This window comes from Micrasema longulum, unplaced genomic scaffold (assembly GCF_059751315.1).
Source record: "Micrasema longulum isolate JH-2025_06_02 unplaced genomic scaffold, ASM5975131v1 h1tg002161l, whole genome shotgun sequence".
Taxonomy (NCBI): Eukaryota; Metazoa; Arthropoda; class Insecta; order Trichoptera; family Brachycentridae; genus Micrasema; species Micrasema longulum.
The window spans coordinates 39,080-66,092 of NW_028279326.1; the positions used below are offsets into that span (position 1 = coordinate 39,080).

At 36.8% G+C, this 27,013-nt stretch overlaps 1 protein-coding gene across 4 annotated transcripts in view; it reads right to left on the minus strand.

Moving 5' to 3' along the window:
- cnc (NFE2 like bZIP transcription factor cap-n-collar) overlaps positions 1-21,903 on the minus strand; it is a 36,160-nt gene extending 14,257 nt beyond the window's left edge. The window contains exons 1-9 of one of the 4 annotated variants that reach the window (XM_088239412.1): positions 21,749-21,903; positions 19,827-19,933; positions 14,339-14,481; positions 12,946-13,045; positions 3,828-3,953; positions 2,322-2,439; positions 1,095-1,179; positions 692-842; positions 120-257 (exon numbers count right to left, since the gene is read on the minus strand). In XM_088239412.1, the coding sequence (XP_088095538.1) occupies positions 120-257; positions 692-842; positions 1,095-1,179; positions 2,322-2,439; positions 3,828-3,953; positions 12,946-13,045; positions 14,339-14,481; positions 19,827-19,933; positions 21,749-21,879 (1,099 nt within the window). In that variant the 5' untranslated portion in view covers positions 21,880-21,903. Of the gene's footprint in view, positions 1-119; positions 258-691; positions 843-1,094; positions 1,180-2,321; positions 2,440-3,827; positions 3,954-7,776; positions 9,742-12,945; positions 13,046-14,338; positions 14,482-19,826; positions 19,934-21,748 lie in introns of those variants that run through there. The other 3 variants (XM_088239410.1, XM_088239409.1, XM_088239411.1) reach the window with 3 other exon arrangements.
- Between the last annotated feature and the right edge of the window lie 5,110 nt (positions 21,904-27,013).

The window sequence follows — 27,013 nt, forward strand, 5'->3', positions numbered from 1 at the left end:
ATACATAAAAAGAAAAAAATGGTTTAAAGGTCTAATAAAAACTCTTTAAAAGAAAAAAAACCTCTGAACATCTTCACCATATGACGGCATTTATAAATTATTGTGTTAGGTTGGGTTACCTCTCTTGTCACGTATGGGAGGCCTCTGCAGACCTTGCGGCGGAGCAGGGGGGAGGCTGTAGGTGTGGTTGTGCCGGGCCGAAGCTCCGGGGGGCACCAGTCCACTGTTGAACTCCATCGTACAAGAATATTTCATCTCTGGAAACAGGTAACACAAATAAAGGCGTGACATAGAATTATAATATACATAGAATGTGTATGGGCAAACGCCCATCTGAAACCCTCATCTGCGCTGCGGAACCTACATCTAGAAGTTTCGGAATGGTTCATTCTAGCAAGGTGTCTGTAGAGCAAGATTCACTAAGAACACAGAAATGTTAAATCTCTCCCCTGTAAAGTGGTCAAATTTGAGTTATGTGGAGATGGATTGCCGTCAACGATATCCTGCGTGACTGCGGCGCAACCCAGGAAAACCGTCACCTGCTGACATGCCCCTGATGGGAGAAGGCTGCACTCCTGGGGACCTTATTATGGCGAACGACAAGGCAATATCGGCATGGCGGGGTTTGATCCAGCGGACGCAACAACTAAGCAGTAAGTATTAATTGATTTTATGGACAGAACTTGTTTACCTGGAGTCAGATGGCCGACATCGGGAGTGTAGCTCGTGGCGTGTATCGGCGGCGGTTGCTCGTAGTCAAACTTGAGCGACTGCCCGCCGGGGACGTGGGTGGTCGGGTCCATACCGATCGGGCGGGGACGGGCCACGGGCGTCGGTTGTTCCTGGAATGACCGGTACCAGTTATTGCATCACCTGATTGCGCATAGGCGCAGCGAGCGAATCTGTCACATGAAGGTAAGGGCATACGCTTCAGGCCGTAGCCAAAAACCAATGGAATATTAAGGTCCTACGCTTGATTCCCGGTAAGATCAAAGTGAAATATTTATTTGATAGGAAGATTTTAATATATATAATTTATTTAAAAAGATGGATGCAGACAGAGAAACAAAATTTTTAAATAATATGGTGCTCACCTGAAAACAGCGTTTTCCAAACATATGATGCTTCTTCTGAGCAACCAGGGGCTGTTGGCGCGACTCGTCGCATGGCCGCATTTTCCTATCCAAGCAACAACAACCACATTAAAACTGCTAAATTATATCAGCATGCTATTATTCTTATTCTTAGAGGTGGGAATCAGTGCTATGCAAGCTCCTGATGTAACTGCGACCTGTGAAGATCTATTGTGACGGGTCCCCGTGAATAATTCTCGCCCTCTGAGCCCAGGTCTATAAAGAGCCTGGCTACTGTCTGGAAAGCGAGAGTTTAAATTTTGATAAATCTCCCCCTCGAAGCCCAAATCAGTAAAGTATCGGGCGAGCTCTTTAACATCCTCAGGTTTAACCAGTGGTCCGAACACTCCTCTAGTGGAACGGAAGGCCTGTTGACTACTGCCAACGACCGGCTTCTCCTGAAGAGTTTAAGTGGTTTCCTCTCCACATGTGCAAATGCTGAGAAGTCCTGATTGACCCACATTAGCATATCCCTCCTGATCCCAACAGTTTAGGTAAATTTAAAGAAATTTAATTGCAGAAAAATCCACTTTTTTCAAAAAAAAACCTTTTATATTATAAGCAAGGTAAATAATAAAGCAACTCAAATATTAAAAAAAAAAAATTTAAAAACCAGTGCGCCCCCGAGGTTGAGGGTCCTGAGGATGTAAAGCAACACATTCTCATAGAAATTATAGCAAACTTATATCAACATTTATTTTGTTCTAGAGTGTACCACAAGGCAGTCACTTTGGGCCACTATTTTGTTCTAGAGTGTACCACAAGGCAGTCACTTTGGGCCACTATTTTGTTCTAGAGTGTACCACAAGGCAGTCACTTTGGGCCACTATTTTGTTCTAGAGTGTACCACAAGGCAGTCACTTTGGGCCACTATTTTGTTCTAGAGTGTACCACAAGGCAGTCACTTTGGGCCACTATTTTGTTCTAGAGTGTACCACAAGGCAGTCACTTTGGGCCACTATTAAGTTTTATATTAGGTTGCGCTTTACTTCCTCGTCCAATCTTTTAAGATTTTTTGGCTAACCATATATTAAATATGTCTAAATCTTTATACACAAATTCTGGATTGATACAAATATTTAGATGTTGAGAATAACATGAAAGTTTCGACAATCACATAACTTGTGATCTGTCATCGGCTGAGTTAGGTGACGACATTACACAAGTTTTTAATTTTTTTTTACATACCCATGATAGTCTTGGGCAGAATCGCTTCCTCCGTCACACCACTCACTATCGGAGAGGGAAGGGACCCGCTCAGAGCCCATGGAAGAAACAGCACTGTCTGACGATGCGTCGATACGTTCTGGAAATTTGCAAGACAAGATGATGAAAACAAATCTTCGCACTTTTGCTAACTGTACTCCATAGTCATTTCAACACTTATCAAATAACGTCATTTAAAATCATCATCATCATTCCCTTTCCGCACCTAATGGTGCATAGGGCACTGGATTGGTACACCAATCGCAGCATATCTCGATCAATTTTGTGACATGAAGTTAAGGTGATCAGTCTTACACTTCAGGTACCAGTGCAGGGACTATGAAATATTCAAGTGTGAAAACACTCAACAATGTTTGAGTATGTCCAAATGCTTGCAGACTGGCTGGATTTCCTCCCTAAGGAGTTATTAATATTTAAATTTATTTCAACAGAGAGGGAAAACATTTTCGAGAAAGGAATATGGAAGTCTAGGCATTCACAGGGCTTATGACCTGTCATTGGCTGGTTTCAGTGGCCACTTTACACACTGTGTAACATTCACCATTCTGCCCATGTTTGAACATCCACATTTCCTCAACACTTCCATCTGTTGACTTTAGTGACGTAAAAGAGCTGAAACCTTTATCACGTGGGTAAGATTCATCCGGCTGAACCGTGGATAGAGGTTTTAGCTCTTTAACTTCACAAAAGTCAACAGATGGAAATGTTGAGGAAATGTGGATGTTCAAACATGGGCAGAATGGTAAATGTTACACAGTGTGTAAAGTGGCCACTTAAACCAGCCAATGACAGGTCATAAGCCCTGTAAATGCCTAGACTTTCATAATCCCTTCTCAAAAATGTTTTCCCTCTCTGTTGAAATAAATAGGATTGTTAACTTTATCAAATTGAAGTTTATCGGGGAGGTATTTACTAATAATTGGACACGGATTATGTTCATCCGGATTAAAGTGAAAACACTCTTTTAAATAAAGATTTCATATCAACCATGTTGGGAATCGAACCCTAGACCTCTTGCATGGTAGGCAAACGCGCTGACTATTACACCACGAGGCCGACATTTAAAATAATTTTAAATGCACCCTGTCACTTATGACTACTACCATCATGCCATTTCTCCTTGAGGGTAAGCAGAGAGCAGAGGCGGTTGCATATTACGTGCATAAGTACAGTGCGCTACCAATTAAAATTACGTGTAAATAAATTAGTTATTTATTGTAAAAATATGTAATACTTAGAAACAAGGATTCATTGCAACATTTCGAGGCAATCGACTCGAGCGATCGCATTAGGAAAACGAATTTCAATTTTATTCGGCATTTCAAACAAGCAACATGAAGCGTACACAACAGTCAGCTTACTCAATCGCTCACGTATTTTTTTTTGTATTTGCAATAAACGCCGTATTTCGGCACTCCAACAGATACTGGCCGCGTGGAAATAAATCGGTAAAAAAATGTTCTTCACCTGAACCTCCCATGGACGCCAGCTGGAGAAGGTGCGCCTGGTGATGGGGGGGAGGATGCAGAGTAGTCTGGACCTGGTGCTGTTGGTGAGGTCCGGATCCCTCCAGCATCCGCATGGTGTACATGCCTGGAAGGAATAAAAGAACGTCAATATTTTTGAAAATATTTTTTTAATATATATTTGGACCCCTGTATTTAGTAGCCTCACGTGTCATGTACAAGGCTAAGGTACTCGGTAAAACTCGTTTTTATTTGTCTTGGAAATGGGATGTTCGATCACTGATTTTGGTTTATTACCTTTATGAGTCCAATCACCATTGTTGCAAAGTTCAAGAACAATGGCGCGTGATAACTACTTCTAACTACAGTCTGGATATCTGTTGAGGATATTCCATCTTTCCTGCGTTCTGCTTCAAAATTATGGCGTTGCAAACTGAAAAATGGGCACTGAAATAACAGATGTTCGATACTCTCTGAAGAAATATCATCGCAAGGACAATAGTCATCATTCCTTCATTTAAACCTATATAGATAACTTCTCATAGCTCCGTGTCCGGTAAAAATTTGGGTCGTTTCGAAAGTACTTTGGTGATGATGACGGAAGTTCGCTGCATCAGCCAGCGTTGGGTTTAGTGATTTGACCTGTAGAAGAAGCGCGGTAATGATCCTCCCAACGCTGCTGCGTATTTTGTTTTATACAGCGTTTAGCAAAGCTAAGGGGAAATTCTGAGAAGAAAGGTGCCGTTGTTTTACAAGTAGCGGCTCTTGCTCGTTCACCCGCTCTCTCATTTCCTACGATACCAGCATGTCCTTTATCCAGCATATTTGAATGTTCATCCCTCTTATTTTTAGATGCTTAATTTTACTCTGAATATCTACAATTTGATGGATTTACCGACCGAGTATCAGTTATATTACGTCAAAATTACTCGATACGACTTTTGGAAATATTTTTTGTAGGACCAATATGGAGGATAAAATTATCCACGAATTTCTATGAAAAGGTATTTGAACGATGTTTTTCCGTTACTCTCTCGCAAACGTCTTCCTGGACGCTCCGTATTCATTTCGTCATTCACTACTTTTATACTCGTGCACCTGGGAAGTATGTTTTACTAGGGATGGAAAGATCGAGAAAGATATTGAAAGGAGGGTGAGTGCCGGGAACAGGGTGAACGGTGCACTGAAATCTACCTTGGCAAACAAATGTTTATCGCGGGAGGCTAAACTAGCAGTTCACAACGGAGTTCTAGTGCCAACTCTAATGTATGGGAGCGAAGTATGGAAGTATGGAATTGGAAATACAAAAATATGGATGGATGTTATTTTTTTGTGAATAAAAAAGTTTGTTTTTGAATGTTGACAGACAATATTAGTTTTTTTATGGATCCTACTCAGATTATTTAGTTGATTTCCTAATAATTTCTACCCATTTATTTCTTTTTACTGGATTTTTCGTTCTACTAAAATAATATCAACAAATATTCTACACATTTTTGAAAATCGCATTCTGACTAAAGTGCATCCCTGATCAGAATTTGACATTTGCTGAAAGAATTCTTTATTTAAAAATAATTTATTATTTTATGTTTTGGAATTCAAACATAAACAAGTACTTTGGTACCTACTTATATATAATTTTTGAATATCTATTATTTTTAGATTTGGAATTCAATCATAAACAGGTACCTGCCTACCAATGAAAAGTTACAACATCTTTTTTACGTTTATCCGAAAAGTTTTTACTGAAGATTTTTTAGTAAAATTTTGTAAGTGTACTTAATTATGTTTAATCTTAAGAGGAAACGCATTCTGACTTTTCTTCAAACGAACGTATTTACGTATTTTCTCTCTAAATTATGGCACTAGAAAAATGTTTTTTTTATAAAAACCACAACAAACTATCACGCCGTTTCCTCCTTAGAGTAGGCAGAGAGGATAGAACTCCACATCACTCTATCTTTGCATTCACTAGCTTCCTCTACATTCATAGATCTTCTCATGCACACGCGCCGATTATACCGACTTTGAGCATGTATTTGTTGGATTTGGTCATGCCATGTCTTTCTCGGTCTTCCTCTTTTTCTGCATCCATCAACATTCGCATTGTAAATATTCTTAGCCGTTCTCTCGCTGTCCATTCGTTCTACATGTCCAAACCAGCGCAGAGCTCCTTTCTTGATTTTGTCGACAATGCTTGTCTCAGCCTTACATAATGTACGGACGTCAACATTTGTGCATCTATCGTGCATAGTTTTACCGCACATTCGCCCGAGAGATCGCGTTTCGTTAGCATTCAGCCTACTTTCATCCCTGTTTTTCCAAGTCCATACTTCGCTCCCATACATCAGGGTCGGGACCGGGACTCCGATGTCAACTGCCTATTTTGCCTCTTGTGACAAACATTTATTTGCCAAGGTCGATTTAAGTGCGCCGTTCACTCTGTTTCCGGCACTCACCCTCCTTTCAGTATCTTTCTCAGTCTTTCCATCCCTAGTAAACATGCTTCCCAGATACACGAATTCCTCTACTTGTTTTAGTATAACTCCATTCACAGTGATTTCACATTTAGTCATACTTTCATTTCTTTCAAAAACCATCACATTGGATTTATCGACATTCATCAGCAAACGGCTTCCCTCGCATACAGCGTAGACCTTTGTTACCAAGAATTGCAGTTCCTCTTTGTTGTTAGCAAGTAGCACGGCATCGTCAGCATACAAAAGACAATTGACATTTAAATCACCCATTTTTGCTCCCATTCTTAAGCCTTTCAGTTCTTTCATGCAGTTATCGATATACACGTTGAACAGCCATGGTGACATCACACATCCCTGCTTCACTCCTTTATGAATGTCAAACCACGATGTGTATGATCCTTTTACCCTAACACATGCTGTGCTGTCTTTAAACAGAGAAGCAATAGCTCGTGTCAGATTTCCGCTCACTCCATACTCCGATAACACCTTCCATAATTTTCCTCTGTCAACTCTATCAAACGTTATTGATACCAAAATAAACTAAACGTAAAAACCTTTATAAACTTTACCAAAGCTCAGAACACCAAACTTCTGAATTTTGAGAGAAAGTGCTTGAGGAGAATATTAATTATAAGGTGGATCAATTTTATAACTAACATTGAAGTCCGAGAACGAACGCGGCAGCCTCCTATAACGAGCGTCTTGAGGATGTGGCAGTGGACCTGGCTTGGACACGTACTGCGCATGCCTCAGAAGAACCTAAACCCGAGTTGCCTCTTCTTTAAACCTGCGGGCTCTCGCCGTCCTGGAAGGCCGACGACAACGATATTTCGACTTTATTCGGTGGAACTAAGGGGCTCTGGATTGACGAGAGTGCTGGCTGGCGATAGAGTCTCCCGGAGGCAACTGGTGATGCCCGCATGCTCCACTTAGGAGCGGATGTGGAAAAGAGAGAACAGAGAAAACCTACCTACTTAAATAATAGCGTAATTCAAAACCATCTCTAAATCTTGCAAGAAAATATTTCAACTATACTACTTGACACCGCAAACTTGGCATTCTCCATTGAGTTGGTGAAGCGCAAATAGAAATCTCACAATTATTTTTTCAAAGTTTTTCGCAAATATCTCAGTAAGTCCTTCAGTGGAGGTTTCTAAATTTGCTTCTTATACCCTAAAATGTATATTGTTATGAATAAAGCACACACAAGAATGTGTTTATGTGTGTTCTATTCCAAAATTCAAAATAATAATTAAAAATAGCGATAGTTGGTTAGTACGCTGTGTATTAATTTTAATAGAGACTTGATCTCCGAGTTTCGAGATTTTTCTTCCGAAATTCGAAAGAACGGTAGATCGCATAAATGAAGAATATTGCTATAATTTTTTTTCTTTAATTTTTTTTATATTCGGGATTTTTCATTCGTCAATAATAATTTTAAAAATAGGTTTAAAATACTGAACAACGTACTCTCGAAATAATCCTGCGGCATGTAGAAGATCGCTGGTGGGTAGAAATGCATCGGGTACACTATCGGACCAGGCAATAGCAGCCCGATGTCCATCCTTTGTAAATACCTCATTTTGGTGACGAAAATCTACGCTTAAACGAAAGAACGACGAACGAAAATGGTCGCAAACGATGACGAAGAACTCTTGACGTGGGCCGATTGAAGTTTGAAGCCGGCCGGAGAAAAAACTACGAAGATGGATGATGTTTACTCCAGACCTTCACAGGTGTTGAAAATAACGAAATTGTTTAATATGGATGCAATGATTTTCCCATAAATTGCACTGTGTTCAGATGTCAATTACAAGCTTTTAAAGGATATTTTCAATAATTTTAGACAATATTTTGAAGTACTTTTTTATCTTGTTACATTATTTTTCCATCCATTAAATTGTAATAATACTCGAGTAGGCATGAGAGTGCCATTCTTTCAAAGCCAAAACGTTCGTTACAAATATAGAACGGTTGTCAAGTGGATTTTCCAGATAATTTTTTATCAGACAATAAGTGTGTTCAATCACAACAAACAAGAATTATCCTTGAATGTTCACTCGTGAAAGTAGTGGTCTGTTTTTCGTTTCAATTGATACCAATTTTATCAGCAGACCGACACAAAAATCGCGTATCTTAATTGATTGCTTTTAGTACAAAGTCAAAAGATCTCACTTCGTTTTCGCCGTGTTGCGATACGTTATCCTAATCCTTTGTATTTGAAGAAAATCACTCATGAAACCTTTGATATCGTAGAACCTTAAAGCCAAATCTCATCTTCGAAGATTAGATAGGCGAAGAAAAGTTTGATTATTTTTCACTGGGAGTAAAATTAATTTGATGAAATTTCATGAACCATTGATAGCATTTCTTTGCTTTCCTTTATCAATTTCTTTTATTGCTCCATATTTTTTTTATTTAAATCATAAATAATACTTAAATAAATGATTGCTTCAACTAATTTCAGTTGTGTCTTCTTTATTAAGTGTTTTTTTTTTAATCTAATCGCGTTCGAGCGCGTGACCAAATATGGTTAGCGAATAACTTTCGATTGTATGCGCAATGACTCGTTGATTCTTCGTTATCTCGGGTAAATACATATATCACACACAATAAAACCGTAAAGTCACGATGATCCTACCACAATTCTGGTTCCAGAATCAGATTGGAACTTTGCACTTCCGACACCTGGACGTTAAAAACTCGACAGTAATATCACTAATTAACAGATTGGTATGACCCAGTTTCAAGACTTGCCAATAAGCTAAAAACAGCCTCAAATACTTAAAGTCAACGCGGGTGACTAGAACATTGGAGATCACAAATCCTCGCGTCCAAGATCTTTAGACCCTGTACTTAAAACTTCCGTAGCTCGAATAGTGTTGTAACTCGAAGCATCTAACGCATTTCATATAACGCGGACTGTGCATCTTCTTGTACGACTCGATTATTGGACGATTCATGTAATATGATTACTGTCAGACGCACAAAAACGATATACGTTCGTGTCCAGGAGACACCTCGAAACTTTTGGCTTGTCAAAACTGTCGTTTCAGTCTCGTTTCGTCGGCACACCACTTTTAGCTGGTACGCCAGAAATTTCTGGTCGATGCGATTAAAAATTCCATCGATGTAAATGTCTGCATGGCACCCGTCGAAGATTTCATAACCATCCGGCTGGTTCTTGTCTAAGAAATGCAGATTCTGATGAATGCACGCACTTCTTGCATCGACGGAGTCAATTCATCTACATACATCAATTAATTGTATCGCGAATAACCTCGAGTCTCATCAAACACGCCTAGAGATAAATACTAATTCGGCACAAAAAACACTGGCAGAGGTATTTATAGGAATTTTTTCACAGCGTAATACTGTTGATTTATCGTGTTTTTTTGTGATAAGATAACGTGGTGTGACGTAACGAATTCGCCGGGTGAAAGAGAGACGTGCGAACGCTGATAAGGCTCGGAGACTACTGAAATTTAAAAATTATAAAAAATCATTCCACACAATGACCGAGGCGATAAAATAAATCAATTGAGAATAAAAAATAATAAAATTAAAACGGAATTAATTTCTCCAAACTGTACGCCGATGACGCAGTCCTCCTAGCTGACAGCGAAGAGGAACTGCAATCCTCGGTTACAAAGGTTTACGAAGTGTGCAAGGAGAGTGATTTGCTAATGAATGTGCAAAAGTCGAACGTCATGGTCTTTGAAAGAAATGTAACTATGACTGAATGTAAGATTGTAGTAAATGGAGATAGTTTGCACAGGTCGAAGAATTTGTATATCTGGGTAGTATGTTTACTAGAGATGGAAATATGGACAAGGATATTGAAAGGAGGGTTAGTGCCGGTAACAGAGTTAATGGTGCCTTAAAGTCTGTCGTAGCAAATAAGTGTCTATCGCAAGAGGCTAAATTAGCAGTTCATAATGGAGTTCTGGTACCAACCCTAATGTATGGAAGCGAAGCATGGAGTTGGAAAAAAAGGGACGAAAGTAGACTGAATGCTGTTGAAATGCGATCCCTCAGGCGAATGTGCGGAAAAACAATATATGATAGGTGCCCTAATGTCGAAATTAGAGCAGAATGCAAGGCTGAGTTAAGCATTATCGACAAAATTAAGAAAGGTCTTTTGCGATGGTTCGGTCATGTGGAGCGAATGAATGATGAAAGAACGGCTAAAAAGATTTATGATGCGAATGTGTCCGGTTGTAGAAGTCGAGGAAGGCCGAGAAAGACATGGCATGATCAAGTACAACAAATTCTTGAAAGTGGTCATGTGAAAAGTCGGAATAATCGACGTGCGTGCATGAGAAGATGTATGAATGTGAAGGAAGCAAAGGAAGTGTGCCAGGACAGAGTGGTGTGGCGTTCTATCCTCTCTGCCTACCCCTCCGGGGAAATGGCGTGATGGTTAGTTAGTTAGTATTTCTCCATCCGCATCCAGCGGAGAAAGGAGAACTGGATTGGTGAATAAATTGCCCAAATTCCATAACTCTAATGCACAAAGTGATGTGCACCCAAATAGATTGCCCAAAGTTAGTATCCCTGATAAAATTACGTGTACCCACGAGGACCATCAGACCCCGACACGTGTTCCAGTGTGAGTACAACAGGTCAAACTTCACCCACCATTCTCCCTCCCCTAGAACTGCTAACAGCTGCCGAGCTGTTGGACTTCTGGCTGGCTCCACACCACTCCTGCTGCCATAAAATCAGGGCCTCAAATATGATGGGAAAATAAAGACGTCATACCTTCACCTTAACGGTATAGTTCAAGATAAATTCCCTCTGGCGATTATAAAGATATACTACCAACCCCCACCTTTGAGTTTTGGGTAGTTACATCGATATGAATCAAGAGGAAGCGTACGTCGCGGTACACATATCTACGCTCTAAAATGACATAGCTTCAGTATGCATCATAGTTTTTTAAAATTTATTTATTTTTTATTTTTTTTTGTTTTCTTACAATAAACATAATAATAAAACAGAGTATTACAAAAAAATACAGCATAATTACATATCAACGAAATACATATTAATAGAAAAGTAGTTAACGAAAAAATCCCACAAAGGCTTGGCCTGTTCGTGGGTATACAAGAAAATGATAATGAATTTTTGCTCCCATAATAAATAATGGACAGTTGTAATATTTTTGTGTAACATAAGAAAGAAAAAATCAAATATTCTGTAAAAGATAATATGTTTTTTTTTTTTTTTATAGTAATTAAAAAATACTTAAAAAAATATTCCTTATTATTAAAGGGCAACAAAATAAATCATAGAAAAAAAGAGTTCATATCTTTAGTTTGAATCCAGGATAGTGCGTGTTTTTTAAAAGAAGGAAAATTTTCAAAGTTCGGAATCAATGAAATATTATCGGTAAAAAGAGAATTAAAAATTTTCGGGCCTATAAAATATGCATGTCTCTGTGCGAGCCTCGTTTCGCAATGTGCTATTAAACCTACAATCTGTATTGAATGCCGCAGCGAGACTTATTTTCGGAATCTCTAAGTTCAGTCATATCACTCCACTACTTCGGGAACTACACTGGCTACGTTTTCCACAGAGGGTCGAATACAAACTCTGTTGGCTCATGTATAAGTCACTGCACAACTCGGCTCCGGAATATCTAAGGGAACTATGCATTCCAGATGAACTAGCTGACAGGCGTCTCACGCTTAGATCAGCTACGTCTACGGCGAGAGGAAAAGTTATTATACCTCTACGCAAACAGCGCACTAAATTTGGTGAACGTGCATTTGCGGTCGCAGGCCCTATGGCATGGAATGCTCTCCCAGCAGAGGTGCGAGGCTGTGAAAGTAAAGTGATGTTTCGGAAAAAACTTAAAACCCAATTGTTCTCTAAATCATTTCAATAAATCCGTAGCACGTGACAACAAAATAAATTATTTTAATTAAATTACAAATTTAAAAGCTTCAATTAAATTAACTTAACAATAGAATCACCATGTAAAGCGCCCTTGAGGTATTTTATTACGAAAATGGCGCTATATAAGTTATCCATAATTATTATTATTAAACATAGAGAATTAAACATAAAAGAAACATTGGACACAGTCCGATGTATTCAGATATGATTCTACGCTCCTTCTGGATTATTTTTAATTCTACGCTCAAAACATTGTACAAACAAATGATTGGAACTAATTAGATGGCCGAACGATCAATTTCGCCCGAATTACATAACGATAATATATCCACCGAGTCACGGACACGCAATAACAGCGTGCCAGCTAAGCCGTTAGATCTGGTGCGTATATCGCGGGAGCTATCTATGAAAGATCTTGGAAAATACACAAAATCGGAAACAATTAATAGATAGCATTATTTTTATTTGAGATAGGGTATCTAAATTAGTAAATAATAATAATATTATCATTATTATCGGTTTCTAACTGTGGTATATTGAATGTTTTTACGTAATTTTAACTCTTTGATTGCTAAGCAGTTTTTTGAGAATCTAATCAGAAATGCTATGGCACATATTCATTTTTTCTGGATTATACGTCGCGAAACGTAAATATTTAGACATTTAATAATATGTTCCATTGTGATCGCGAATACGATGAAAAACTAAAAATTAGGTCAAAATTTAAACAATTACCTTCATTCATAGCCATGTCCATCAACTGCAGATCTTCATCATTCAAAATGGACGACAGGAAGCCATCTTGGGTACCATTCAATTCTGTAGTCGTGTTTTGCTGAAAAAACAAAACATAATTTTTATGATGTGTGATTTCGTTTTATATTCATGTCCTGACTGGCTAGAAATAACATCCGTGTTAAATCGGAATTTACAGATATATGTAAATAGACGAAACCATAGAATTAGGAATAGTCCAGAAACCGCATACGCGCATCAAACAGAAGGCGACTAAACTACTACTAAATGACTCTTAAATGAGTAGTTTTACGTTTTGACCCATTAGTTCAGGAGACGTCGCTCAGTACGCAACTCCCGATTTGGATTCAACTATGCCGTGTTCTGTCGTTTTAAAGTGTAGAAATACTGCTGGGATCAAAAAGAAACAGGATGGGATTACATTTCATGTGTAAGTAGCAAATGCATGTGTAAGTAGCAAATGCGTTACTTAAAAAAAAAATATTTTTTCATCTGTCAGATTGTCGAAAAAAACAAAATGGACACTTTGTTAGTGTTGCCAGGGTAGTCAAATTTTTTACGCCACTTTGCTTATCTAATGAGAGAACTAATGAAATTCGGAGCTCTCGGATTAAACAACACCATGTTGGACATTTGACGGACATTATCTTTTAAACATCAAATTTTATTTAACATGACATAAAAATATCCTCATCTTTACGTTTTGACCATAAGCTTCATAGGAGCGTCGCTCAGTACGAAACTCCCGATTTGGATTCAACTATGCTGTGTTGTGTCGTTTTAAAGTGTAGAAATACTACTGGGATCAAAAAGAAACAGGATGGAACCACATTTCATGTGTAAGTAGCAAATGCATTACCAAAAAAAAATTTTTTTTTCCATTTGTCAGATTGTCAAAGAAAACAAAATTGTCATTTTGTTAGTGTTGCCAGGGTGGTCAAATTTTTTACGCTAATTTGCTCATCGTATATTATTTAACATGACGTAAAAATATCCGCTTTATGCAAAATAAAAATTGTTACATGTTTTGAGTTCAAAGTTCACTTTAGTCCTTAAAATATAGCTTGATTAAAATGACAGCTGCCAAACTAATGTCACTAGTGATGGGAAATTACTGATCACTGACCATGAACGAATCAAATCGATTTTATCAGTTTTTTCATGCAGACATGAAACTCTGTTTCCGAAAATTGATATAAAAACGCAAAAACAAGCCTATTATAGTGTGTTTAAGACAATTATTCACCAAAAAATAAGACATTTATACCTTTTTTCATGAATAACATAAAATAAATTATTTTTTTACTATTTAACAGTACGACATTCCGCCGAACGCTTTCTGCCGACTCCTCGCTCTCCGTCCTCCACTCACCTGGTAGTACATCCCCGGGTCCTGCTCGTGCTGGGGCGCGTGCTCCGCCTTGTAGAAGGGCGGCGGCGGCGGGGGCGCCGAGGGCGCGCCGTGCGGGATGTTCATGGAGGCCGCCACGGCCGACCCCAGGTTGGCTCCGGCCCCTGGACAAACAACCGTCGCGTCAGTATACAGAAACTAACTCGGAGTGATGGAGCCGCCCATAGGCACAAAAATTGAATTAGGATTATTAAACACGAAGTCAGCTATGGTTTGAAACAAAACAACGGGCCGAATTCGGGTCGAGCATTGTAATTACTTTAAAATATACCGATGTATTTATTTCCCGAAAAGGTAGGTAATTTGATGTTAAATTAATTAAAAATATAAGCGCCATTGAGGTATTATATTACAAAAATGGCGCTATATAAGTTACTTATAATAATGAGCAAATAATATTTTACATTACGGTAATATTTGTGAATTAATTGTGATATTAATTTTAAAACACAGAAATTTGGAAAAAAAAAAAAAATATTTTTACTTATAAATTTATTGCAAAAAAATAATATACATACTTAATAACAGGGAATCTATAGAAAACCAATTAATGTAAAATGAAAACGGAGTGTTCTCTGTTTATGAAAGTCTCCATCTAACATGGCACAGCCTGTTCTAAGATGGAGATGTTTTATCTTTAGAGCGTAAGTAGTCCTATACTAATAAAACAATAACATAAAAAAGAAAAACTAAAACTACTTCATTATAAATGCCTGGCTAATCAAATGTAAGAAATTAAAAATCATTATTATACAAATATAAAGTATATACATGTGTCAAGAATACATGTTACTTAAACATAAATAATATAGTATAATATATAATAAAACAAATATATAGCAATGAAATACATAAAAATATAAATAATATGTGTACCAATTATATAAAGTACTACGTTTTTTGATATACATATATTTTCCAAAAAAATCTCTCGCTACACTATTTATATGTGCAGTTATTTTTATTTTAAGATTTGTTTTACTTTTTTAGTCTTTTATATTTGGCAATAAATCATGAAATATTTTTGGAGCAATTACATTGTATTGCTTTTTACCAAAGGCGGTTGATACAAATGGGACAATACAGTTAATTTGTGTTGCTGAACGAGTGTTTATATTTTGTTGGGTTCTTTTGACCTCACTTAATTTATCATAAAATTTAAGTAGTAGGCACCTCACAAACAATTGTCTTACATCCAATATCTTTGACTCAGCGAATAGATCTTCCGTTGAAGTATAAACTCAAGTTGGTACATGATTACAACACCAGGTTTACTAGTATGGAAGGGCTGGCTGTTCCTAGATACTGCAATAAATATGGCAAAAGGACACTGCAATACAGTATACCTAAAATATTTAACATGTTACCTACCATCAAAACTCTTTATTGCTCACTAGTTCGACCCCATCTAGAATACGCTTCTCCTATTTGGTCTCCATTCTACAGGACTCATATTGACCATATCGAGTCTGTCCAACACCGTTTTCTAAGAAAAGTGGCATGGTTGCTCGGATTACAAAGGGGTAATTATTCCTATTTTGAAATAGAGCAATCTCTTGATCTGTCTTCATTGGAGAGACGTAGAACTGAGATGGACCTTATATGCATTTTCAAAATACTTAATGCTTTAAGTGATGTCCCATCTCTGTTGCGATCAATTTCTTTTCATGTTCCCAACCGTGTCACCAGAAGTCAAATTCTGCTATTTATAAAATCTTCTAAGAGCAACTTTCGTTTTTATGCCCCAATGTCCAGAATGAGTAGATTAGTCAATTCATCACACGACTTTGAATTTTTTGGAATAGATCTTCCGGCTTTTCGTAGATCTCTTCGCGACTAAACAGTGTGGGATGAAGTTGGATTGGCATGGTTTAGCTCAAAGTTTTTGGTCTTTAGTTTTTTTTAATATATTGTATGCAATTATTGTTTTGCCCTTGTTTGTCTTTGCTAAATAGTTTTATGTTCTTTTTGTTCAGTTTCTTGCATTTATGTTTCTTCATGTAACTGTTGTAATTGGCTTAGGCCGTATGTATATAATAAATAAATAAATAAATAAGACAGTAAAAAAAAATATATGGGAAAATCACCACTTTTTTTCAACCGCGAGTATCTGGGACCTCATGCTGGACTCGTTCGTCTTTAGAATTATATGCGACTTTCGTAATTCGACGAGTGACAGCATTCTTGAACCACCCATACAAATGCAGTCGATCGAAAAACAATCAACTTTATCTCGAGTGCCCCAAAGCACTCGACATTAACAATCGAATGTGACATCGTAACTTTAATTGATTATCAAATGAAGTTCCACTGGAAGCATGATTTTAAAATTATTTTATCGCTTATCAATGTCAAAAGGTATTATACTGATTTATTTTTTTAAAATTAAAGGTTCCCTTAGATAACATAAATTACACGTACGAGGGCGGATTGATAATGAAGCTACCTAGAGCTAGATGGCAGCACAAACACAAAAAATATTTATTTTTTCCAAATTGCGATCCGTCAAACGGAAGCAGTTAAAATGTCACCCAAATTCATCGATCAGTTTATTTGTTGTAGTCGTTTGAAGTAAACAACTTTTGTGTTTCTAGAAAAATGGAAAAAAGTGAATTTCGCGCAGTGATTAAACACTATTATTTGAAAGGGAAAACGGCGAAAGAGACAAAAGAAAAGCTCGGTAAACATTACGGTGAGTCTGCTCCGTCAGATTACATGGTCAAATATTGGATTGCTGAATTTAAACGCGGCCGAACAAGCACTGCAACAATACCATCAACAGGAAGGCCAAAAGAGGTGGTTACTGAAGAAAATATCAAGAAAATCTTCGATATAGTTATGAATGATCGCCGAGTGAAGTTGCGTTAGATTGTTGAAATGGTAAACATCTCATATGAACGTGTGTTCAACATTTTGCATGAAGATTTGCATATGAAAAAGCTATCAGCCATAGGGGTGCCGCGTTTGCTCAGTGTTGACCAAAAACCAGTTCTAGAGACCACTTCACAGCAGTGTTTGGACACGATAAAGCGTAATCCTGTTGATTTTTGGCGTCGATTAATAACTGTCAATGAAACGTGGATGCACCACTATACACCTTAAACCAAAAATCAATCGAAACAATGGGTGGAAGCTGGTGGAAGTGCTCCGAAGAAGGCAAGGGCAGTGAAATCGGCTGGCAAGGTTATGGCCACTGTATTTTGGGATACACACGGAATATTGCTCATCGATTATCTTGAAAAAGGATCCACAATCACAGGAAAGTATTATCGTGCATTATTGGATCGATTGAATGATGTAATCAGGGAAAATCGACCACATTTAAAGAAGAAAAAAGTGTTCTTTCTCCAAGACAACGCACCGGTTCACACAGCTTAGATACGATGCTAAAATTATGTGAAATACACTTCGAATTGGTTGATCATCCACCTTATAGTTCAGTTTTAGTCCCTAGTAATTGTTCCTATTTCCAAACATGAAAAAATGGCTCGCAGGAAAAAGATTCAGCTCAAACGAAGAAGTGATTACCGAAACTAACGCGTATTTTGAGAGGTTCCCGAAATCGTATTATTCAGGTGGTATAAAAAGTTGGAATATCGTCTTACGTGTGTCGAAGTAAAAGAAAACTATGTTGATAAATAAATGGTTTTTGAAAAAAAAAAGGGTTTTTTTCCTACTTAGGTAGCTTCATTTTCAATCCGCCCTCGTATCTATTAGACACTTTAAATTGAATTTTATTAGAAGATCGTAGAAAATAAAAGACCTTCTTTTTTATTTTAAATTTATATTCGGAGCTCGATTGTTGTGAACTCCTGAATCTTATTAACTTCAAAATACTGAATCGAGTCACTAGAAGTACGGAGTTGTTTGCAACTACGAGTACATACGTAGGTACTAACTATGCACGACACTCCGATTTCGCGTTTACATTCCTTAGCCAACAAATTTACTTGTGATACATACATCGCTATAATTCTAAATTGCCTGATTTAGCGCCATCTGACGGCCGCGGTAGTAACTCATCCATACGATATCCGTGCATTAGAATTAGATTCCTTTTCCATTTGAAAACTCGGGACGAACAGTCCAACTGTCGCGCAAGGACTCAAAGAGAGGCGACCGCACATTTCAAAAATGTAGTCCTTCAAGAAAGGGAACGTTCAACGTAACGTAAGACTATTTGTTTTAAATCTATTACCGAAATTCTTGTAGAGAGAGATATCATATTCTAATGAGATTGTATTTTATACAGGTTCCCTTTTTCTCTACCTTTTCTACCTTTTTCTACCTTTTTCTATCTTTTTCCATTTTTCACCTTTTTCTATCTTTTTCCATTTTTCACCTTTTTCTATTTTATTTACTCCACCTTTTATGTACTGTGTCTGACGATAAAGATTTTACAATGTAGTATATTTACTCCATGATTCGAATGGATCACTAATTATTACGAAGTTTATTCGTAAATACCTGGAAAAGTCGGTGTCAGACTTTAAAGTTTTCTTCAAGATCACAATACACAAATTTACAAATGCAAGGAAGCAGACGATCATTTACTGAATTAAAATGTCGGCAAATAATCTTCTGGGAAATCATCAACTGAGCCAACCACGAGTAAAATACATCAACCGAAGACATCGCATATCGAGTCCCATCTTCGGATTTTATTTTGTAAAATCAACATTATTTCATATCATCTCGAGAAGAAAACAATCAAGAATCTATTTCACTTGTCATTATTATTGTCACGAATATTTATTTCTTATATAAATTTATTGTCGACCACTTACTCATATAAGCTAGGCAGAATTCTGAATTTTTATATTAACTAATCTTGGTACATTTGTAGAGAATTGCTTCTTTTATTAAAATTTTGTATTTCACTAACGAGTTGTTTATTTCATAAAATCCAGATCTTTAAGTCATATTTGTTCCATTTTACAGTAAGGTATTTTATATATAACGTTTTTGATTCCGTTCATAAAATTTAATTTATACGCCATCTTATTCTTTTGGAGAATTCTCATGTTCTTGCCGATTGAGCGAAACTGGTGAATGGTAAGTTGTTTGTAGGTACTTTATTTGGTTATCTGCATTATTCTTCTTAATCTTAAAATTTTGCTTATTGATTTTTGATAACCTACCTCTATAATGTCGCCCACCTGGGACCAAATAATTTATTTCAACCTACACTGACCGTTACAACGTGTGGCAGGAGACCAGTTGAGCCCTAGATTAATACGGATAAGTTGGTGTTGCAACGTTCTCATTCGTCTTTGTGATTAAATTGTCGGGGGGTTTTCAAGAATAGCATGATGACAAAGCGATCGAGATGCCCAATCGACTATTGTCGAGTGGGTGACAACATGTCACATCTTTCCAGCATAAGGCTCCTGGTCACCCCGCACACGTACCATGCTTTTTCCTCGCGACAATATCCTCGGTGACTCACCGTACAGATCAGCGTTTGCAGGTATGACGGGCTTCTCGGCAGGAAGGGGCGCGTACGGGGGCACCACGTACCCTGGCGACATCTCCGCGTTGTGCCTGTAATAAGACCTGACATTATGTAGACTGAGAATGTCCTTACGGAGAGACCGGAAACATAAGGCTAAAATTTATTATCTATGCGAGGGTTGATTGATATGCCCCAGTGGCGAGCTGTGATTTATTTTATAGGTAATCTACAAAAAATGATCATTAATTTGTACCCACACAAAAGTACATATAATACGTAAGTAATCTATACAGGGTGTTCTTTAAACCCTGTCACATCCGAAACCACGATGATCAGTATGGGCAAGAAGACATAAGCATATTTAAAAAACCTGGACAAACATTTTTTTTTAAAAGAAAATATTAAAAAAAACAAATTTATTTATTTATTTATTTATTAACGGACATTGTTCATGTATACAATTTATGAGGTTTAAATATTACAATAAAAGAGTAGTTTAAAACATTTAAAGAAAAAAGAAAGAAGCATTGACAAACATAAGGGACATCGAGACAAGATCTGGACTATTTATTTAGTGCTCGTTTAAATCGTTGTAAACTTAAACCAAAAAAGTCCAGATCTTGTCTTGAGTTAACAATACGACAAAGGCGGGTCAATGGAGAATTTAGGCCATAGTTTGTTCTATGCTGATCGATGAACAGTACTTCATTGTTTCTCAATCTACGAGTCGGAATATTGAATTTTACTTGTCCCAGTAATGATGGAACATCGATTATACCATTTAGTATGCCGAACATATAACAAATGGTTGCGTACTTCTGCAGGGGAGAAGCGAAGAGGCGCCGCCGCGCGGTTGACGGTATATCAGACCCCCTCCTCCCCACCCCTCGTTACTCCACTGCAGAAGTAAGCAACCCTTTTTTTTTTTTAATATTTTATTTTTGTAAATTTGATTCGTTTTAAAAATTTATTTTAATGTGCCAATATGTCTTCTTGGTCTTACTGATCATCGTGGTTTCGGATGTGACAGGGTTTAAAGAACACCCTTTATATATAAATCGGGTTGTGGTCCTGTGGCTAGTGTCTCGGACTCACGGACCAAAGTTCCGTGGTTCGAATCCCACTTTACCCCAACTTGATTCCATTTTCTAATAGTGAGTTATTTACAACTCGTTGAAAATGGCCCTCAAAATTAAATATTTGGTTAAATCATAAGAACGCAAATATTTATTTGTCTTAAAAACAAAAAATACGTGCGGTTTTCAGCGAAATGTAGATTTTTGCCACGAGCGTGTTTGTAGCTATTAAAATCTTCAATTTATTAAGTAGAAAAAAATTAGGAGCGTAAATGTTTTTTTTTAATCATCATTAGGGTTGCATTCGACGGGAATGCATATAATAAAACATTGTGAAGATGTTATTTTTTTAATGCATAAAAAAAATGATTTTGAATTTTTACAAACATTCGTTTTTAATAGATCACAATTATATTATTCATTGAATTCGTAATAATTTCTACGTGTTTATTTCTTTTAACTGGATTTTTGGTAATGTTAAAAAAATATCAACTGACATTCGAAACATTTTTGAAAATCGCATTCCTGAATACAATGCAACCCTGTTGATGAGAAGAGCAGAGTTTGACATTTGCAAAAAGAGTTCTATATTTGAAAACGAATTATTTCATGTTTTGGAATTCAAACATAAACAAGTACTTAGGTACCTACTGTAATTCAATATTTAAATATTCATTATTTTCAGATTTGGAATTCAATCATACACAAGTACCAATGTTCCTACTTATCAATGACAAATAACACCATATTTTTTCATGGCAACGAAACGTCGATTTCGTTTGTCGATAAGACAATTCGTCTCGACAAACACATCAGACACGGAACGGACAAGATGCTCACCCGAGGCCCTGGTAGAGATCGTGCTGCTCGTGGTGGTGCAGCTGCTGGTGCTGCTGGGTCTGGTGGTGGTGGTGCTGGGCGGGGAGGGCGAGCAGCGTGGCCAGGTCCTGCCAGCGCTGCTCCATGGACATGCTGCGCACGAGGTTCTGCGGGACAAGAGAAACTATTTTAAGGGCGCGCGGCGTAAATGGGCTCATCAACGAATCGTCGTTATACTGATAAAACTTCAGAGTAATAATGCGTGAACCTAAAAAGAAGCCCTATCACCATGTTTCATAGAACGCAAGTGTTGCTGGTTAGCAACATATTGGTGGCCATTTTGTTTTGTTTGACAACATAAACATAAACATAACGATGCTTTTGTCGCTGTTCTTGGCCTTGTTTGTAAATAACTTGGATATTTACGTTAAAATAAATAAAAATCCACTATGGGTGAATTGCAGTATGTTTGGTTGCAGCAGTAGGAGCGTCAAAGCTGTTAAAGGAGTCAGTTTTCACAGGAAATTGATTTCAAATATTTTCCCATGATTTACATTGATTTTTGGCATTTATTGTCCCGACACGTGTATTATTATGCTTAAAAACTTTCCTTATATCAACATATTTACTTCAGATACTATTTTTTCCTAATTTAGGGGATAAATTTGTGAATTAAAGTATGTTTACTGTTGATAATGACAGTTGATTACAGGCAATATGTCGGGGCAGGACTAGGCATCCATATAAAGTTTGAGTCTATCGAGTAGAGGTCGATTAAAATTTTACTCGAAAATAGCAACGTCAACCTTAAAATCACATCTAAAATGACGTGTCCAAATTTCAGGCCGCTACGACTCGCCGTTTCGGAGATGTGACGGACAAACAAACAAACCCAACACGCTTTGGTTCAATGGAGTTGGGATTTACGTCTCAATAAATGTAACATAAATATATTGTGAATAAAATGAATAAATAAATAAATATAAAAAAACGCACACATGTATTTTCAGTTTTATAAAATAAATATAGGCGAATTATAGAAAAATAAATTGGAATAACCCTGCAATAATCAATACACAGGTACATATTTAAAAGTATTTACAATGCAAATCAATATCCATTTGGCGATTCTCGACCTCAGTACGGCCCGTTGTTTTGCTGCGAACTGTAGCTAACTTAATACCCAAAAGTCATAGAATGGTTTTCCTACGTTTAGGCTCCTCTCTAGGTTACGCATTATTACTCTGAGGATAAAACCCTTTAAATGCATTATTGCCCATGAGTACTAAGAAAACCGGTTTGAATTTTTGACGGGACAAAAGTATTTTTCTTAATTTTGGAATGATACATTTATAGATTAAAAAAAATATATATATATTAATAAAATATATTTATTTACTAACGGACATTGTCAATTTATACAATTTATAGGGTTTAAATCATAGAATTAAAAAAAGTCCAGAAACCGCATTCGCACATCAAACAGAAGGCAACTAAACTACTCATAAATAAGTAGGTTTACGTTTTGCCCCATTAGTTTCTTTGTAGACGTCGCTCAGTATGCAACTCCTGATTTGAGTTCAACTATGCCGTGTTGTGTCTTTTTAAAGTGTAGAAATACTGCTAGGATCTTAAAGAAACAGGATGGCATCACATTTCATGTGTAATTAACAAAAGAATGTTTAAGTAGCAAATGAATTACTTAAAAATTGAATTTTTATTCCATCTGTCAGTTGTCGAAGAAAGAAAATGGAAATTTCATTTGTTTTACCAGGGCAGAATTTTTTTTATCCTACTTTGCTCATTTAATGAAAGAACTACTGAAAATTAGACCTCGAATTAAACAACGCCGTAAGGGACATTTGAACGACATTATCTTTAGAACATCATATATTATTTAGCATGATATAAAAATATCCGTTTTCTGTCAAATAAAATTTGTTTTATATTTTAAGTTCAAAGTTCATAAATTGAATTACTCTTATTAAATGACCCTTTATTGATCTAATCTGTTGTGTCAATCAATGTTTCCGCGTGCACAATAAAATTTTAGAGAAATTAACAGATTGCTTTTTTTTACTTTACATTTGTGTTATGATTTTTTTTCTCCCATCAAGCTACATTATCCGGCGACTTAACGTATGCGCGCGGCGAAAGTGTGTCTAAGTGGGGGAATTATTGGACACAGTCCGATGTATTCAAATATGATTCTACGCTCCTTCTGGACTATTCTTAATTCTATGGTTTAAATATAACAATAAAAGAATTAAAAGTTTAAATATAACAATAAAAGAGTTAATAACATTTAAAAAAAAAAGAAAAAAAGCATTGACAAACATAAGGGACATCGAGACAAGATCTGGACTATTTATTTAGTAATTAACATACTACAATCAAGATGAAGAAAATTTTAGAGAAAGTAATATAAAAGTCCAGGCATCCACAGGGCATATGACCTGTCATTGGCTGGTTTAAGTGGCCACTTTACACACTGTGTAACATTCACCATTCTGCCCATATTTTTTGTTATAAAATTTCATAAAAGGTACAGGTTTTTAAAAAAAAATCTATACATATCTTCTTTTACACATCTAGTAAATGTTATCACTGTAACTCTCCAAAAAAGAGACTAACTCTTGCGCTTGGAGAGTGACTTTCACTGTTGTAGTTGTTTATTTATAAGAGTTTATATCATTTTAAATACGAGTACATGAGAAAAAAATAAAAACAGGATATATAAAGAAAAAACATAAAATAATAATACATTCATCCTAATTAAAATTTATTTAATTTATTTAACTTTTTGTACATGATATTATTTGTACATTGGCGGGCTTATTGCCAAATGGCAATTTCTTCCAACCAACCAATAAAATAAAAGTTTTATTTTTATGATTCAAGTTACAGAACATATTCAATAGAAAAAAGATCAAAAAGCTAAAGATTTATAAAAATAGAAATAAACTTATTAAATCAAAACTATTACTCAATGGGAAAAAGGAAAAAAGAGGAAAAAGGAAAGGAGGAGAGATTAAGGAAGAGAAAGGAGATGTTCAACGGAGTTTTAGTCTATACACTTATGTATGGAAGTAAAACTTGGAACTGGCAGAGGAAGGATGAAAGCCGAGTGAACGCGGTTGAAATTCGATCTCTAAGATGAATGTGTGGGAAATCAATGTATGACAGGGTTACGAATGATGAAATCAGGCGAGAGTGTAAATCTGAGACAAGTATAATCGATAAGATTAAGAAAGGGTCTCTGATATGGTTTGGTCACGTAGAACGAATGGACGACGAGAGAATGGTAAAACAAGTATATATGGCAAAAATGAACGGCAACGTAAGACGAGGACGACCAAGGAAGACGTGGCATGATCAGATAAACCAAAATCTTGAGTCTGGTCACGTCAAAAGCAGGCAGAACCGAAGGGCATGTATGACAAGATGTATGAATGTGGAAGAGGCTAGGATTGTATGCCAGGATAGACGTGTGTGGCGGTCCATTATCTCTGCCTACCCCTACGGGGAAATGGCGTGATGGTAGTAGTAGTAGTAGTAGTAAGGAGATGTTTCTTCAGGCGTGATTTAAACAGAGATAATGTAGTAACATCTTTGATGGTGGATGGGAGATGATTCCACAGTCGAGCCGCATGGACACTGTATGAGTTAGAGAAGAAAGAGGAATTGTGGGTGGGTATTAAGAGAGTGCCTTGAGAATTAGAACGAAGAGGTAAACCATGAAAATTTTCACGCAGGTATATGGGAGCGTTAGGACTATGAAGTACATTGAACAGAAGTGAGAGGTAGTGATAGTCTCTCCGCTGTCTAATTTTGAGCCATTTAAGTTGCCAACGATAATCAGAAATGTGGAATGTGTGCCTACGATAAAATTTTATGTAGTTTTTACACGTGTTCAAAAAATTCTTTAGATTTGAACATCTATATTCCTTCTATTCTATCTGTCGATGTTTGTGAAGTTAAAAAGCTGAAACCTTTATTTTGCGGGTGAGATTGGTCTAATTTAATTATTTCACCTACACACTAGGCAACGCCTGATTTTTTTTTTTTTCAATTTCTTTACTACTTCTTCATGGACCAGGTTGAAAAAACCACAAAAAAATCATCATTCGAAAACTAAGCAAAATCGCGGAACATACATGAGGGTGTTTCGGATACCCCTCAATATGAGGCACCTTTGGACGTCACTTCTCCGGCCACGCTGTATAAATAAAATTGAAAAAAAAAAAATTGAAAAATGGAAAAATCCTTAGCGTTTACTATTAGTCATACACCAATGAACCCGCGTTTCGGAGGCCAAGCGGCGTTCTTCTTCAAGGATTCTAGCCAATAACCCGAACTAATAACGTATCATTACTTCTCGGACGGTAATTACAGTCGCTTAGCATCAGCGGACCTGCAGCACTTGTCTGCGCACGTCGCGTGCGCACAAAACCCAGCCGAGTTGACAATACCAGTACCACCAGATAAATTCTTGGAGGGCCCAATCAATATATAAATATTATATTTAACTTAGCCCTGTAATACTTCGCTTTTTACTGATATTATTTTAATTTGACACATTTCTGAGCGAACAATAGCTTGAATAGGTATGAGACGTGGCAAAAGTTCCCAGTAGAGATCAGTGGCGAGCGGTGAGTTTTTAAATTGGTAAGCTACGAAAATTCTGATAAATGTCCATAGCGGTAGTATAGCACATAAAAAACAAGTCTATTTTATATTTGATAAATAATCCATGACAAATGGCTTCAGCGGCTAAAAGTTTTAGTAAAAATATTTTCTAATGTAGCACAATTTGATAAAAAAAATACAATTCAAAAAAATATATAATTGCAAAAAAAATTACTTGTTGACAAAAATTGAAATGGAAAAATTTTGTCAGGATTTTTTTTAAAGCTTACCGTTAGGAATGTTCCTAAGTTTCGCGGTCTGGCCCGGAAAACCGTGTATATAAAAGATCTAGATTTCTGGTGGCATTAATCTTCTCATTAGCGTCTATACCGCAAGATTTTTCTAGTGCTGTGGGTGTTTTTCTGCAAATTGAGAAACGCCATTTTTGTGATCAACACTATTTCAGAAAGTGATTATTACAGTTCTTTGTATGAAAGCGGCGTGGCTGTTTTCAGCGGAACATAGAATTGATCTTACTGCATGACTACGTTCAATTGTTGATAGGCGTTTTAATTACAAAAAAATGTTAATTACGCACTCCTTGGCAACTTTACCCTATAAAGGATGTTCTTTGAACCCTGTCACATCTGAAACCAC